General features: G+C 33.6%; 1 protein-coding gene across 8 annotated transcripts in view; it reads left to right on the forward strand.

Annotated features, from left to right (window-relative positions):
* Positions 1-17,642, forward strand: part of SPAG16 (sperm associated antigen 16) — a 1,140,172-nt gene that overhangs the window by 575,596 nt on the left and 546,934 nt on the right. For all 8 annotated transcript variants that reach the window (XM_001148592.5, XM_054679316.2, XM_016950433.4 and 5 more), the window contains one exon: positions 4,023-4,166. In XM_001148592.5, the coding sequence (XP_001148592.1) occupies positions 4,023-4,166 (144 nt within the window). The remainder of the gene's footprint in view (positions 1-4,022; positions 4,167-17,642) is intronic.

Consider the following 17,642-nt stretch of genomic DNA (forward strand, 5'->3'; position numbering starts at 1 on the left):
AATGTTAAGATCAGCCCCATTTTTTAGCCATAAAGTATTTTTTCATTGTCAGTTTAGACATAATACTATTATATACTTAATATACTATAGTATAGGGTAAACATAACTTTTATATGTACTGGGAAACCAAAAAGTTTATATGATTTGCTTTATTGTGATATTCACTTTATTGAGATTGTCTGAAACCAAGATTGCCTGATACCTGGAGTATCTCCAAGGTATGCCTGTATTATAGCCATTGAATGAATTTATGTATGCAATGTTGGGAAGAGGAACTGAATCCTATAAAGTATTAGTTATTACTGCTATTCTTCAGCTTCTTCAAAAGACTGATTCAGAGGTAAACAGAATGGTCGAAGGTGAGCCCTAAGTATAACTGGGTAAATTTTTAATGAATGAAAAGCCTGTGGAATCAATGATTATTAAGTATTGTTCTACATTTATTTTTAGAGACCTCTATGAAAATAAAAAATAAAAAGTCCGCCAGGCGCAGTGGCTCACGCCTGTAATCCCAGCACTTTGGGAGGCCGAGGTGGGCGGATCATGAGGTCAAGAGTTTGAGACCAGCCTGATAAACATGGTGAAATTCCATCTGTACTAGAAATACAAACATTAGCCAGACATGGTGGCACGCACCTGTAATCCCAGCTACTCAAGAGGCTAAGGCAGGATAATTGCTTGAACTTGGGAGGGGGAGGTTGTAGTGAGCCGAGATCACACCACTGCTCTCCAGTCTGGGCAAAAGAGCGACACTCCGTCTCAAAAAAAAAAAAAAAAAAAAAACAAAAAACAAAAATCAATGTCCTCTGACAACTTGATGTATAATACCGGACTTCTACTATTAGTACAAGGAAATGAATTAAAGATCTTAAAGATCTTGGTAAGTGCAGCATGTACATCTGCACAAAAACTTATGTAGACAGATTGTGGGAGAGGCTCTCCTCCCTTGGTTTCTCTGGCAGTACCAGAGCATATTAACTGTAAAGAGCAGGGTCTTCTAACCCCTCTAACACTATTGTGTCTGGTGGTACCCAGCTCTGATACAATACACTGGCAATTTCTAAATTGGTTCTTTACCTCAGGGCTTAATAATGACTAAATGACTTAAGCATTTACTGGGAATGATAATAGTTACATCCAAGCTCTGTAACAGGAATTATTGATATTTATAGTACACATAGAAATAATAAATGATTGAAGATTCATACTAAGCTGGAGTAGCTAAAATTATGAGTCTTAAAGCCAAGCCATCCTGGATTCAAAGTTGGCTTCCGTTCACTACCAAATGTAAGCTTGGGCAATTTATGTGGTATCTCTACTAACTCTGTTTACAATGGCATAAAATAACAATACTGATAGTACCAACATCAGTCACTAAGTCATGTATTTGATGAATGTTTATTGAATAGCTACTATGTGCCAGCTACTATTGGGGTTGAGCATACAGCAAATAATACAGATATGAACCCCGGCTCTTTTGAGCTTTCATTTCACTTGTGAGAACTAAGCATTTAGTACCAGGTATGGGGCACATTAAATTTTCAAACAATGTTAAATATCATTACCATTAGTTGATGATGATGATGATGATGATGATGATGACAGTTATGTCTCATTATGGAGTTGAGAATAACACAATTTCTGTACGTGGGAAATATTTCTGGTCCATGGCCCTTAAACTGCTTCCCTCCCACAGGAGTGATTTGAACTGAGATTTGGAACTCCTCCCTGGGGGTCTTTATCGCTATGTCCCAGTATTTGCTGATGCACTTATTCCATAATAATTCAAAACCAGGTATTTATTAATATATTATCAAAGCATTAAATTCCTTTCTATATATGCTGAAAATATTTCTATTCAGCTAAAGAACATTTTATGCCTTGCTGAAATGTGTGTAGAATTATCCACAAAAGTCATTTACAGATATATATATATGTGTGTGTGTGTATATCTATATATAGATAGATATTTATACATATATAAATATATGTGTGTATATCTATATATCTATACATATATAGATATACACACATGTGTGTGTACATGTATGTATCTATGCCAGTGTTAGAAAAGGAATATATGGACAAATCAGAGTGTGATTAGGAGGATCAGTTCATGTGGAATGGGAGTCAAAGTTGTTTAAGGTGTCACAGAGGAGGCCCCATAATGGAGGGGATGAGAAGAGTCAGAAAAAAGTACTTCCAAATCTGATTAGCTATCAGTGGGTTTGTATTTATATTTTTGCCTTAACTTCTACAAATAATTCCTCTCACAAAAGTCATTTTGGAAACTTATCTTTCAAAGTTCGTAAAAACATCAATGATTTTAGTTATCTTCACTTAAAGAGGGTAATTTATCATCTGGTCAAGGGTGCATGTGTCTGCCAGGAAAGCTGTGAGCCAACATACATCATACTCAGTAGCTTCAAGGATTCAGTTTGCCTTCTTGTGTGTATTTGAATACAGAATTCATTTTAATCTGACATTTTTTACCTCTCATCATATTTTTCTTCTAATTAAGTTCTATAAATGTATCTTCTATCCGGTTTGAGCTGTAATAAATTCTTTACTTGAATTGGCCTTCTGAAAGTCACAAACCAACATTATGATGAATTGCAAAATGAATAATTTCCCTTCCGCTGTGTTTATTTTGAGCAGCAAAATGCTGGAGAAAAATGAAACAATGTTTCACTAGAAAGAAGGCCATGCCCATAGTGGTTACATGGCTTTGACCTGAATGCTGCTAATGCTGAAGTCAGTAGATTCCCAAAACTGTGTAGGTCTAATTTAAAAATAATTTTTCAGTTGATAATTTTAGAGTTTAATGATATTAATGTAAGATATAAATAATGAGAAATGTTTTGCTCTCATATAAGCCTGGAGTTAGCTAGCCATGTTGGTGTGGACTAGAGCCATGGTTTCTTTGGGAAATGTGTTTCTTAAAATCCATATTGCAGAAGAAAAGAACAAGGCCATTTATAGAATAGACTAAGGGAAAAATGAACATGTGATCGCTGTTTTTTAAATCATCATATGTCTTACCGCACCACATAGGCAAGTAAATGTATTATTGTCTTTGAATTTAGATGGCCAAATTGAAATTGAACAATTTGTTACTAATATTTAGGTTGGAATTTTAATAGGTGCTTAACATTGGACACATCTGTTCCCATTACATTGTAAGGCATAGATGAAACTTTATACAAATAAGATTAAAGCATTGCCATAGATAACATATCAGGCATTAACCCTGTAGACTTTTGATTTTAAAATAGTTGAGCTCCAGTATTAAAAGAGCCACAGTGATCAGAGTCCAGTTCAAATAATAGTGCTTAATGTGTTAATCATTAATCTTACATACTTCTTTCTCATTTCCCTCTATGCATTTATAGAGTGGGAATTGCCTTATATCTTGAATTCATTACTGTAGTTTGTGTACTGTGCATTGACTGAAGCCAATTTAAGTGGTAATGTAGGATAGAATTTTAGTTCCTTCACTTTGTGTAGATAGTGGGCCATGGAGTTAATGTTTCATTTATAGTATTTATTACAGAACTATGATAATGTGGTTATGATTCATGATCTTTTCCTGGATAATGGCTGATTTAAGACATATTATAGTTTGAAAAGAATGTTGATGTTCTATAGTAACCATGACCACTGGTCCAAATATCCCAACATAAAAATACCATTGGCATAATTTTTCTTCCCTTAAAGAAAAACCAGAATTACTCTTTTCAAACCAGAATTAGATATGCACAATCACCTAAACCAACTACTTTGTCTTGCAAATGAGGAATCCGAGATCCAGTGAAGCTGACTAGATTGATGGAGATCAGAAAGCTACTAGTGTTAGAGCTATAGCAGGGATGCAGAACCTGCTTCCTCTTATTTTGGGGCCAGTACTCTCAAAACTATCCTGCCTTGCTAAAATCGGATAATCACTGCCATTTCATTTATTCACATTCTGAAAACACTTGCTATTATCTCCCCATAACTCTTTTTTCTTTCTCCTCGCGCAGTGTCTCCATGCACCCCCACAAAGACATCCTAGTCTCCTGTGGCGAGGACCGACTCTGGAAGGTGTTGGGCCTTCCAAAATGCAATGTGCTTCTCACGGGATTTGGCCACACTGACTGGCTTTCAGACTGCTGCTTCCATCCCAGGTCAGTGCACAGGACCCCTAGAAATAGCCTAATCTCTCTAGGAATGTGCTCCTTTACTCTGTCTGCTCACTCTGCTGTCTTTGATGATGTTTTTCTTTCTGCAACAACACACCCTGCACTGAATTTCAAAGTGTATAGACAAATTCCCCTTTGGTTTTCAGTATATTGACTTCTGATTGTTTTTGATATTTGGCACATGTAAAACTTAGTCCACATGCTTATGCATTTAACCAAAGTAATAAGCTTCTCAGGACAAGCATTATTAAAATTCCTTGTGCTCACCAGCCCTGACAAGGCACAGAGATTTCTAGTCAATAATGCATGCCAGAATTTACCTTTGTTAATCTTTGGAGTTTTCCTTTTAGAATTAATTTATGTACCAAAAAGGATCAGATAGCTGTGATCAATTTCTCTAAAAATTCAGTGACACACAAGATATTAAAAAGAACAAAGCAATACTGAGAACACTGGGCCCTGTAATTTCTGAAATTCACTGAATCTAAATTCATTTGTACCTAAAAGACCAAGGGCACAGAAGGGAGATCATTCTTAAAGACACAGATGGAAAACTGCCCATAGTTCCTTGTGGCCCATTGCTACTGCCAATCCTGTTTTCTGCTCATCATACTTCTTGGATCTGCTTCTTTCTAAAACACTCTGGCCTGATTACTTTTTTAACCCATAGTTCTTGGTGCTTTTCTAAACCATTCTTTTGGAAATTTTGTTCTTGGGAAGATTTCTTATGATTTATTTTCATGTTTTCACTAAACTCCTTTTTTAAATCAGTTTTTATTTTATCTTTGCTATGAATGTCTGTGAAATTAGATAAAAATTTTTATTTAAATTTAGAAATTTGTAAGTTAATGACAAGGGTAAACTAAGTTTGTTTTTAACTTTTGAAAATCTTTCCAAAATATAATTTATCTTTAGTACTAGATGTTTGACCCTACTTTATGAACATGCAGTGTATTCCGTATCCAGTATATAAATTAAACAGAGCCTTGCCACCCTCTCACCTCTTAGGAACATAAAACCCATGTTGCAAGCAGAGACAATACAATTAGAAGAATAGCCAATCGCTTATGTAGCTACTGGGCATACTAATCAGATTTTGATAATGCCCTGTTACCATGACAGCCAGTGACTCAGAGATTTTCTCATTAGTGTTTGACCAGCAATGGTCCTTTTAATAGATCTTCCTGTTTTCCCATTCAATTACTGAAATTAATATGAGGTGAGATACATCATTATTCACTCATAATATGAATTTACATTTAGCACTTTCTTACAGCAGAATTGTAGTAAAATACTGCTATACTGTTTGCTTTTTTTCAGTGCATGAGACAAATATAAGGGGAGAAAATAAATATAACCATAAGTGTTTTTAAATGAGAGATATTGAATAGCAAATGTTCTTTTTGTAGAATTAATAAAAAAGAAAAAATGATCATTAGAAACAACAAAAAAAGCTCTATTTTGGTTTATTTGTGGTGAAACACATTCTGAAAGAGTTTATATCTCAGACCACAAACATTTTATAATCCTTGTATGCAAACGAACACTAAGTAGCAAATGAATATGAAAAAATATATATGTACCTATAGATAGTGTTGATAGATTAAAAGTTGTTGGAATTTATGTTTCCTGGAATTTAAATTTGTAATATTTGACTTTTGCTTTGGCTTATGTGATTTGGTAAGAAAAGATAGTTAATTAATGAAGATAATATATTTCCTATCTCATGGTATACTTCATCTATAATTTAAAATCAAACCTAAAATAAGCTTGATTTAAATATGATACTCTAATCTGTAGTTGATTTTTTAATGAATACAGTTATAGTCTTCAGAGTCCAGCTCTGGGCTCTGGTTGATTCTGCTTTCTTGGGAGAGGCCTAGGGTGGACACAGTATATACTAACATTTACTGTCCTCCTGTGCTCTTCACACAAGACACATATACTTTTTCTTATTTTTTTCTTTCCTTTGCTTTTAACATTTCATTTATTTTTAATTTCAGTTGCTTCTAGTTGAATATTTTCTCTAACTGTTAGCTGGATGTATTCCTGACTACAATGGTAGCTGACACTGTCAGGCACTGTCTCTTCTGCAATGATGACATATCCAAATTTTGTTTGGGGGTCAATTATTCTTGACATGATTGTGGTTTACCTTGACTGACCCCAATCAATCTTCTTTGTCCTATTTCTCGTATCATAGCAGACATCTCAAGTGCCTAAATAATAAATACAGTAGACATAGTAATACTCATATCAGACAAAAGAAGATTAATAGGTAAAAAAATAAACTGAGGGGATAACTAACACTTGAGAATCCAGCTAATATGATGTCGAAATACATAAAACAAAAAATCTCGTAAAACAAGATGATAGTAAAAAAATGTAATAATCAGAATCAAAGACTTCAAGGTATCTCTCTCAACTTTTAATCTGTCAAGTAAACAAAATTTGTAGTGGAATTAGAAGAATTAACATGGTAGTATAATTAACAGTATATATTTACCTCTGTACAAGGAGAGAATATAAATTTTTTGAGTTCATTTATGGTTCAATTTTCAAAAAGGCATAAATTCTTTACCCAAAATCTAGCATAAATTCCTCATAGTATAAATTATACAATCCATAATTTATGACCAAGATTCAATGATAAAAGGAAGTGATATGAAATTAATAACCATGAATGAGATTAATCACAAATTATTAAGACACATGTAAATGAATACTGAGTCAAAGAGGAACTATAAACTTTCATTACATAGTTGGTAAACAGTTAACAACTACAACACTTACGAAGTTTATGAGTTGTATCCAAAGCTGTATTCAGAGTAAAATTCATAGCTTTAAATTCTTTATCATTAAATAAGAAAAAAAGAAAATAAGTGGATTATGAATTCAAATTGAAAAAACAATGAAATAAAAAATGCAAAAGAATAAATCAATGAAAATTAGAAATTAATAATGAGAATAGAAAAAGGATGTATATTTATGTATGTTATATACCTATGAAAACTTCTGAACTTATATATATAATATATAAACATTTATATATAATTTATATATTTATATACATATAAATAATATACATATATACATGCACATATATGTGTAAATTCAGAATTTTTCTGTCCTCAAGGGGAAAAATAATGAGGAGGTACAATACATTAGATATCCTGGAAAACTGCTGAAAATATATTAATAAGTAAGAAAACAGTAATATACATAGCAACTTGGAAGGAGATAGTACTATATACACAGAAACTTATATATATATACTATATATATATGTGCTTAAATTTTTTAGGAAATAATAAATCTCTGTGAAAGTAAACATTCTCCATGCTAAATCAAGATGGAAGAAAAACCTGGACTAGATTAAAAACTGTTGAAGAAACTGAGTTTTAAAGTTTTACCTTGCATGCCCATCTTTAGCAGTTTTATGAGTGAGTTTTTAGAAACTTACCAAAAAGAAAGAAAGAAAGAAAAAAAAGTGTTAGAATAAAACAGGTAATTTTTAGTTTCATTACCTAGCCCAAGGACAGAAAAAATAAAAGGGAAATTCATTACTGGTTTTACAAATAAAGCATAAACATAATTTTAAACCTAACGGATACAGTACTCACATGGTAACAGAGACCCATTTCACTATTTTGAATGCAAAACTTTAAAAAATGATATAGAAAATGAAAGCAGTTGTATGTTTAAAAAGAGCAATATACCATGACCAAGTAAGAATTGTACTAGGAAAGCATGAAATATATAAATGATCCGACTATGAGGACATCATATAATAAATTATACTTATAGATATTGGAAGTTACTTTAAAAAGTGGCATAAATCTAGCAACTATACCTGTTAACACACGTTTGCATATATTGTTAGGTCCCATGTGTTGAAATTGATTAGGGGAATGGATTTTGGAACAGCTAAAACTCTTAATAAGATCTGCCAGGTGAATGTCAAACCTGGATGCCATGAAGCTTAATGAGTCAAAAGCAGAATGGTGCTTACAGGAAATAGTTCAAGAGGGGAACATAAAACCAACCAGGTAAAAATGTAGACAATCCCCAAAGTCAAAACAGGAGCAAGGGTCCAAGCTAACATCTGTCTATGGAAGCTTAATTACTTCTCCAGTTGGTGTTTACTCTCTTTAAATGTTGACTACATATTTTATTTTTTTCCCTTAATAATAATGACTACTTTTTGTTAAACACTAACACCGTCTAACATATTTATAACTCAAAAAATGAATGTGGAAATCCTTTAAGTTTTATACAAATATAATGCAGACTATACAAACAGAAGGCATTTAAAAACTTGCAAGTCTTCAAAATACTGCATTGCCTCAAAATAATACTATACACATAACTGATTATTTCTATCTATTGTTTACAGTGGAATTGGTTCTGTTTTTATCTAAGTTTTTAATTTCCTCAGTAGGACTTGTCTATCCAGATCTTTTTTAAGGACATGGATAACTTTCATCACAGTGTAACTCATCATTATTACATATTTACCACTAGATTGAGGTCATATATTGGTAAGATAAAGCACCCTTTGCATTTACTTGGTAGACTGATGGAAATGTTGGTAGCTGTTGAAAGTGATTCATCAATCACTGAAAATGATAAATGAATGGATCAATGCAGGGAATGTGCATTAGCACTATCTTTGTACTACTGAAAGAAGAAAATGTACATTGCCAAAAAGTGGGAACATAAACATACCCTTGTGCAAGGTAGAGGTCATACGAGTGGCTCGTTTTAGAGTGCTAGCCTCACCATTGCCAGTCTTTTCAGGTTTCTCTTCTGCAAAATAGAAAGAATAATGATGCCTACTTTATAGTTTGATTGTGAAGACTAGTGTTATAATATCTGAAAAACACAAATACGGTTGCTAGGCACACATATGTTCAATAAATGTTAGCTATCATCATATTTTTCATTGATAGAAATTTTGAGAACTTAAAAAGATAGCTCGGCCGTGTTCAGTGGCTCACGCCTGTAATCCCAGCACTTTGGGAGGCCGAGGCGGACGGATCATGAGGTCAGGAGATCAAGACCATCCTGGCTAACACGGTGAATCCCCGTCTCCACTGAAAATACAAAAAAAAATAGCCGGGCGTGGTGGCGGGCGCCTGTAGTCCCAGCTACTCGGGAGGCTGAGGCAGGAGAATGGCATGAACCTGGGAGGTGAAGCGTGCAGTGAGCTGAGATCGCGCCACTGCACTCCAGCTTGGGTGACAGAGCAAGACTCTGCCTCAAAAAAAAAAAAAAAAAAAAAAAAAAAAAAAAAAGATAGCTCAAACGTTGTTATAAAACTGTCAGCCACACAGTGGGCTACGAAGGGAAGAGGCAATTGTGTTTTCTGGATTATACCAAACTCTGTTGGAAAAATGATATGCAACCATCAACATTAGTTGGTAAAATCGTGTCTAAAATTCACACCCAGTAAATGATGAAGATAGTTATAAACTGAAAACCAAATTCAATTGCTTCAAAATGTATGTTATCTAACTCTTCTCAGCTCATAAAATGTAAATGTTTCTTTAAAATTGTGCCAAACTCATCCTATTTTTTTTATAAAAATGAGAATTTTTTTTAATTTTAGATTTTAGATTATGTTTTAGAAAGAAAACAAACTTGGCCAGAAACATCAACAGAATTCCATTTTAAAATCATCTTTTTGATTTGTTTTTTGCACAATACAAAAAATACAGTGGTTGAACTTCCTTATCCACAGGCAGGTTCTATTTTTGTCCCATTTAGACCAGCTTTGGGCAACAAAAACACAGAGTTACGTAATCAATATTCAGGTTAATAATGTTATATCAGTAAAACTCATGCTACATTACTTAATAATATATTAATTGGTCTTTACCTACACCAGCGGACTGCTTCATAATAGTAACATAATTTTGAATGTAAATACAATGTCCAGTTCACCAGTGCTTGGAGTTGCATTTTCTTCTGTATGACCACAGCTTATTATGTGAAACAGCATGTAACTCCCCACATATCTCTATAAGTGAAAGCAGTGGGATTAGTGGTTTAAACAATTTCACAGTGCCACATTTTATCCTGAGTTCCCTGCCTGAGGCAGAAATAGAGCTGACAGCATCCTGTTAAACAGAACTTCTACCCTTAGGAGCTGATTCATGAATTGTGAATAAATGGACCTCTCCAAAATACCTCATGTTCTCTCTTCACTGTACAGGCTACCTATTCACATATTTATGTAGTGCCTAAAACCATAGTATGAAAACCCCTTGACAAGTACATTATTTAGATTTTTAAAAATATATATACATGGGACTGGGCATGGTGGCTCACACCTGTAATCCCAGCACTTTGGGAGGCTGAGGCAGGCGGATCACCTGAGGTCAGGATTTCGAGACCAGCCTAACCAACATGGTGAAACCTCATCTCTACTAAAAATACCAAAAATTAGCCGGGTGTAGTGACAGGCGCCTGTAATCCCAGCTACTCGGGAGGCTGAGACAGGAGAATCACTTGAACCCGGGAGGCGGAGGTTGCAGTGAGTTGAGATCGCGCCATTGAACTCTAGCTTGGGCAACAAGAGCGAAAGTCCATGTCCAAAAAAAAAAAAAAAAAAAAAAAAAATATATATATATATATATATATATATATATATATATATATAATATGTATACACACACACACGCAAAACTTTTTATTTGGTGTAAGCTGGAAGTTAAGAGTATAAATTTCAAATTATTTTTAATAATACAGATATTGATATATTATCTCTCTAAAAATTATGATGTCCTCTTTCTTCCTGAGCTGCAGAAGTAGCTGTTTTCATAATCTGGAAAACATAGTAGACTTTTATTAAGACAATTTTGACATGCCTCTGTTAAGTAATAATATTCAACTTTATATTCTTTGCAGAGGTGTATATTATGCTTCTGTTCTTAATATAGTTATCACCTTTATGTGAAAGGGCTAAGCATTAAAAATAACAGCATACTGTTTTGAGTAGTTTTTTTTTTTTGGTCTAATTCTAAAAGTAATACAGGATCATCATAGAGAAAAGTGTTAAAAAGAAAATAAATATTTCTCACAGTCCTACAACTCAATGAAAACCACATTTTCTTTGTAAAACCAACCTTGCAAGTATTAATTTTAGCTTTATACACATTTACAAATGCCCTTATAATAATGTCCGTACATATAGTAGTTACCTGCTTAATATTTAATCAACTAATGTTAAGGAGGGAAATTTGGAACGGAGAGGATCTTTAGACATATCTGTATTGGGGAAGGCCTGGTTTGAATGTTGATGGCAGTTACCTTTGAAACAGCAACTACCATATGTCAAGTATTGCAATTGTACGTAGCAATTATAATGCTATGTATATTTATGATGCTGCTTTCTCTTCCTCAGTTTATAGAAATACTACATCCTCTGTGTCGTTTGTATTCATAGTTAAATTGAGGCCATATAACTGATCTCTGGCCAGCGAAATGTGAATCAAAGTCACATTTTCAGCTGTTGCACATTGAAGAGCAAAGTTTACCTCCTTCAGGCTCTCTTCCCTTCTCTTCAGAACCACATAGCTTTATACAAAGACATAGCTTTATAATGGCATAAGACTGCTTGCTTTCTGTTGAAATGGGATTATAACCAAGACAAATCAAGATATCTTTGTTATATTAAGCCTTATAAGACTGGACGGCTTGTCTATTGTGGCTGCTAGTGTTAACTATCCTCTGAATTTATGTATTATGTATTATAGATAAATTTATGTATTATAGATAAATAAATAAATTTCAAGGCACTGCCCAAGCGCTTTCCTCCACGAAGTGGCAGAATCTGGTTATACACAAGATGCGACTTTTAAAATCAGACTTATTTTCCAGTATGGGTGTGGAAGAGTACTTGCTCTGTTATTTTACTTAAACTCCCAGCACCTCAGTTGCTCATTTGAAAAGGATGGTAATATATATCAAAAGGTTTTCATGAATGTTCCACGAGAAAATATATATAAAGCATTCAGCACAGTTCTGATCTCAGAATAAGCATTTGGTAAAAATAGCATTATTATGGTTGTTGTTGTTTGGCAGAAGTAGGATTCTAACCTAGGTCTGGTTTGCTGTAAAACTAGTATTGCCTCTAAGTCTATTGGCCTGTCTCTCTTTTTGTAGAAAGAAAATAATTTTTTAAAAAACCGTAGGAATGCTATAAGCTCTTTAAGGGCAAGGTCTAGATCTCACCCTTCTTTGTATCCCTGGGACACAGAAGGTAAACTGAAACATTATAGAGAATGAGAAAATATTTGTTGAATTAGAATAAACAGAATTGAAGATGCGAGACCAGAAATGTAGTCAGTTTCTTTCATGCTCCCAGAAGGTATTATGTAATTTTAGGGACATACTCACAAATATACACATACACAAACACACACACATACCATTCATTATTTCTGAAATCACTTTATCAGAAGAACCTACAACCTAGTATTAGTCCTGCATTGGACAAAAAATCCTAAAATACAAAATCTTCTATAAATAATATTACACCAAGAATAAATTTCAGTCAAAACCCAATAATAGAAGCACTTCCAGAATGGCAGGATGAGGACGTTCAAAAATATATTCCTTCATAAAAGCAGAGAGAATATGGGGGGAGAGGAGGGAATGTTAAAATCCACTTTTTTGGAACACAGGAACTTAACCAAAGGCTTACATCAACCCAAGGAGCACTTATTCAAGAAAAATTGCTGAAACTTACTAAGAAGAGTGAACTCTCTTATGTTTTAACTTTCTCCAGTCCTAAATAGAAAAGCTGGAGAGTGAAATGTCCAAAGGGGATTTGAAGCACACTGACATATTTCTAAGAATATGGAAGGACACATACATGCAAGTGGAGGGCTGTGCACATGCATAGGAAAGACTTGAGAAGGGTCTAATCTCTTGCATCTGGTTGACCTCAAGGACTTGCACAAGCAGGAGGTAAAGGCTAAGGCTAAGTTGTAAACTTCCAGAATGTTAAAGATGTGTCCTAACATGCACACAGAGACACTTGCCAAAGATTGGGTGACTTACTGGTTCAAAGCATTTAATGACCACTTGACCAATCATTATTTGGCTATTAAGCTAATCTAGAAGAAACTTCTGTGGCCACACCAAACATGGAATACAGACTTTACTGAATTACCTCAGGAAATTCACACACACACACACACACACACACACACACACAGAGAGAGAGAGCAAACAGCAGTAAAAACAAACCTTAGAAGGAAACCTGATTTTCAGAAATTTCAAATTATTTAAAATGTCAGGTTTTAAACAATGTCAAAAAATAGAAAACATGAAAAGGATCAGGACAAAGAACAAAACTTATGAATATGTCATGTTATATGACAAAGTGCCATTAAAGTTGCAGGTGTGATGGAAATCTGTAATCAGCTGACTTTAAGATAAGGAGATTATCTTTGATTATCTAGGTTGACCCACTGTAATCACAAAGTTCCCTTAAGTGTGGAAGATGAAGGCAGAATGGTCAGAGTAAGAGTGATGTGACATGAAAAAGGGATTCTCCCCTAGAGAGACCAGAGAGAACCAGCTCTTATAACACCTTGACTTCAACCCAATGAAACTTATTTTGTACTTATGGCCTCCAGAACTGTAAGAGAGTAACTTCATGTTATGTTATGCCACTAAGTTTGTGGTAATTTGTCACAGCACAAAAAGAAAACAAATACACTATTCTTCCACAACTGTAGTTGAGTTTTCTATACTAACCTCCTGTCAATATACAACTTTGATGAGCTCATTTATTAATTTAAAAAATTTTAGTATATTTTTTAGACTTCTCTATATACAAGATCATATCATCTCTGAAGAGAGATCATTTTACTTTTTCCTTTCTAATCTAGATACCTTTGATTTTTTTTTGTTATCAAATTGCTCTGGCTCGAACCTCCAGTGCAATGTTGAAAAGAAGTGACAAATGAAGACATCCTTGTCTTATTTTTGATTTTAGGTAAAACGTGATCAGTCTTTCACCGTTAAGTATGATGTTAGTTGTGGGATTTTTGTAGATGCTTTTATTAGGTTGAAGAAGTTTATTTCTATTTCTAGTCGAATATGTTGATCATGAGTGGATGTTGGATTTTGTTAAATGCTGCTTCTGCATCTGTTGAAATGATCATTTGGTTTTTATCTTTTATTCTATCAGTGTGGCCTATTACATTGATTTTTGTATGTTGAACCAACCTTGCATTCCTGAAATAAATGCTAGTTGCTTATGATATACAGTCATTTATATATGTTGCTGGATTTGGTGTATTAGTATTTTCTTGATGACATTTTTATCTGTATTAATAAGAGACATGGGTGATGCCTTTTTCAGGTTTTGATATTACAGCAATACTGGTCTCGCAGAATAAGTTAGGCAGTGTTCCCTCCTGTTCTATTTTTTGGAAGAATTTGTGAAGTAGTAGTGTTAATTCTTCTTAAATATTTGGGAAAATTCATCAGTGAAGCCATCTGGTCTTGGGCTTTTCTTTGTGGAAAGGTTTTGATTACTGATTCAAGTACAAGAATTTGTCTACTCTATCCAGGTTATCTAATTTGCTGCCATTTTTTTCTCATATTTGTTGCCATGTTGTTAACAGTTTCCCTTATAAATCCTTTATAATTCTGTAAATCTGGTAATGATGCCTTTATATAATTATTGATTTTAGTAATTTGAGTCCTCTCTATTTTTTGTTGCTCAGTAGAGCTAAAGTCAATTTTGTTGCTCTTTTCAAAAAATCAACTTTTATTGTTGAATTTTCTATATATTTTTAAATTCTTTTATTTATTTACATTCAATATTATTTTCTTCTGCTTGATTTGGATTTATTTTTCTCTTCTTTTTCTACTTGCTTAAGATAGAAGGTTTGGTTATTATTTGAGATATTTATTCTTTTTAGATGTACCATTTACATCTGTGAATTTTCTTTCAAGCAATGCTAGAATTATCCTATAAGTTTTCATATGTTGTGTTTTTGTTTTCATTCATATCAAAATATTTTCGGATTTCCCTTATAATTTCTTTTTTGGCCGATTCGCTATTTTAAAGTGTGCTGTTCCATTTCCATATATATGTCATGTGCTGCTTAATGGTGAGGATACATTTGATAAATGCATCATTAGGCAATTTCATCACTATGCAAACATTGGAGCTTGTACTTACACAAACCTAGATGGTATAGCCTACTGCTCTTCCAGGCTATATACCATAGATTATACAGACTATAGCATATTGCTATTGCTATTGCTCCTATATAACAAACTTATATAGTTACTGTACTGAATACCATATACAATTGTAGTATAACAATATTTTATATAGAAACACAGAAAGATATAGTAAAAATACAGTATAAAAGATAAAAAGTGGTATACTTGTTTAGGGCATTTACCAGGAATGGAAGCTGCTCTGGGTAAGTCAGTGAGTGAGTGGTGAGTGAATGAGAAGGCCTAGGACATTACTCTACACTACTGTAGACTATAAACACTGTACACTTAGGCTATACTGAATTTGTTTTAAAATCATTTTTCTTCAATAATAAATCAACCTTAGCTTACATAACCTTTTACTTTATAAACTATTTAATTTTTTAACTTTTTGATTATTTTGTTAACACTTAGTTTGAAACACAAACTGTACAGCTGTACAAAAATATTTTGTGCTTTTTCTATAAATTTTTCTCTATTTTTTATTTTCAAACTTTTTGTTAAACACAAAGACACACACATTAGCCTAGGCCTACACAGGGTCAGGATCATTAATATCACTTTGGCCCACTTCCACATTTTGTCCCACTGGAAGTTCTTCAGGGGCATAATAATATGTAATATACCCTTAAACAACTAGCAGTGCAGTAGATTTGTTTACAATAACATCACCACAAACACACGAGTAATGTGTAGCCATATGGCGTTATGAAGGTTATCATGTCACTAGGCCATAGGAATTTTTCAGCTCCATTATAATCTTATGAAACCATATCATATATGCAGTCCATCACTGACTGCAATGACTTTATATGGCACATGACTGTATGTGTGAATTTTTCAAGTTTTCTTCTATAATTGATTTCCATCTTAATTCCGCTGTGATTAAAGAGACTATTTTGTATAATTTAATCCTTTTATATCTACTGAGGCTTGTTTCACATACTAACATATTATCCTAAAGAATGTTCTGTGTGCCCATGAAATAACATCTTTTCTACTTTTGTTGTATGGAATGTTCTATACATGTCTGCTAGGTCTAGTTGATTTATGGTGTTAAATCTTATATTTCTTCATTGCTTTTCTGCCTAATTATTCTAAACATTATTTTAAATGGGTATTGAAATCCCCAAATGTTGTTTTTGAATTGTATGTATATTCCATTAATTCGGTCACTTTTTGCTTCATGTATTTTGGGTCTTTATTCGTTTTTATTTCTACTCCTCCGAATTACCACAAAGGTAGTAGCTTAAAATAACACAAATTTATTATCCAATAGCTCTGGAGGTAAAAAGTCAGAAATGGGTCTTGCTAGGCTTAAAATATGGTAAAAGTGGTATTGTGCTCTTTCCAGAAACTCCAGTAATACATTAATTTCCTTATCTTTTTGGACTGGGGAGGCTGTCTTCATTCTTTGGCTTATGGCCTCTTAACTTCAAAATCAGCTGTGTAGCATCTTCCAGTTTTTTTCTCTCTGTCTCTGTGCTTCTGCTATCACATTGCTTTTTGTCACTTTAATCTCCAGTCTCCCTTATAAGGACCCTTGAAATTACATGACCTAGTCATTCAAGATAATCTCTAAATCTCAAGATCTTTAATATAACCATACATGCAAAGTCCCTTTGGCCATGTAAGATAACATTTACAGTTCTGGGGAATATTTGTCAGGGATAGGGCTGCTTAACTCAGCCTACCACAACTTATACCCTAAAAAATATATAACAATGTTAAAAGAAATTAAAGAAAACCTCACAAAATGGAAAGATATCTCATGTTCATGAATTTGCAAGACTGTATTGCTAAGATAGCAATACTGATCTAAAAGTTCAATCAATAGACAAAATATCAATAGCCAAGCTGATCCTAAAATCCATAGAGAAACGGAAGATTCCCAGACTAGGAAAAACAATCTTGACCAAGAAGAATAAAGTTGGAGGATACACACTTCCCAATTTTACAACTTACTATGATACAAAGCTGTGGTAATCAGGACAGGTATAGTACTGGCATGAGATAAAAATATAACTAAAAGTTGAGAAATAAGCCATTACATTGAGTTGCCTGATTTTCAACAGGGGTGCCAAGATAGTTCAATGGGTGTCAACAAATTGTGTGGGACAACTGGATATCCATATACAAAAGAATTAAGTTGAATCCCTACCTCATATCATACACACAAATTAACACAAAATGTATTCTAGACTTCAA

The sequence above is a fragment of the Pan troglodytes genome, chromosome 13 (genome assembly GCF_028858775.2).
Source record: "Pan troglodytes isolate AG18354 chromosome 13, NHGRI_mPanTro3-v2.0_pri, whole genome shotgun sequence".
Taxonomy (NCBI): Eukaryota; Metazoa; Chordata; class Mammalia; order Primates; family Hominidae; genus Pan; species Pan troglodytes.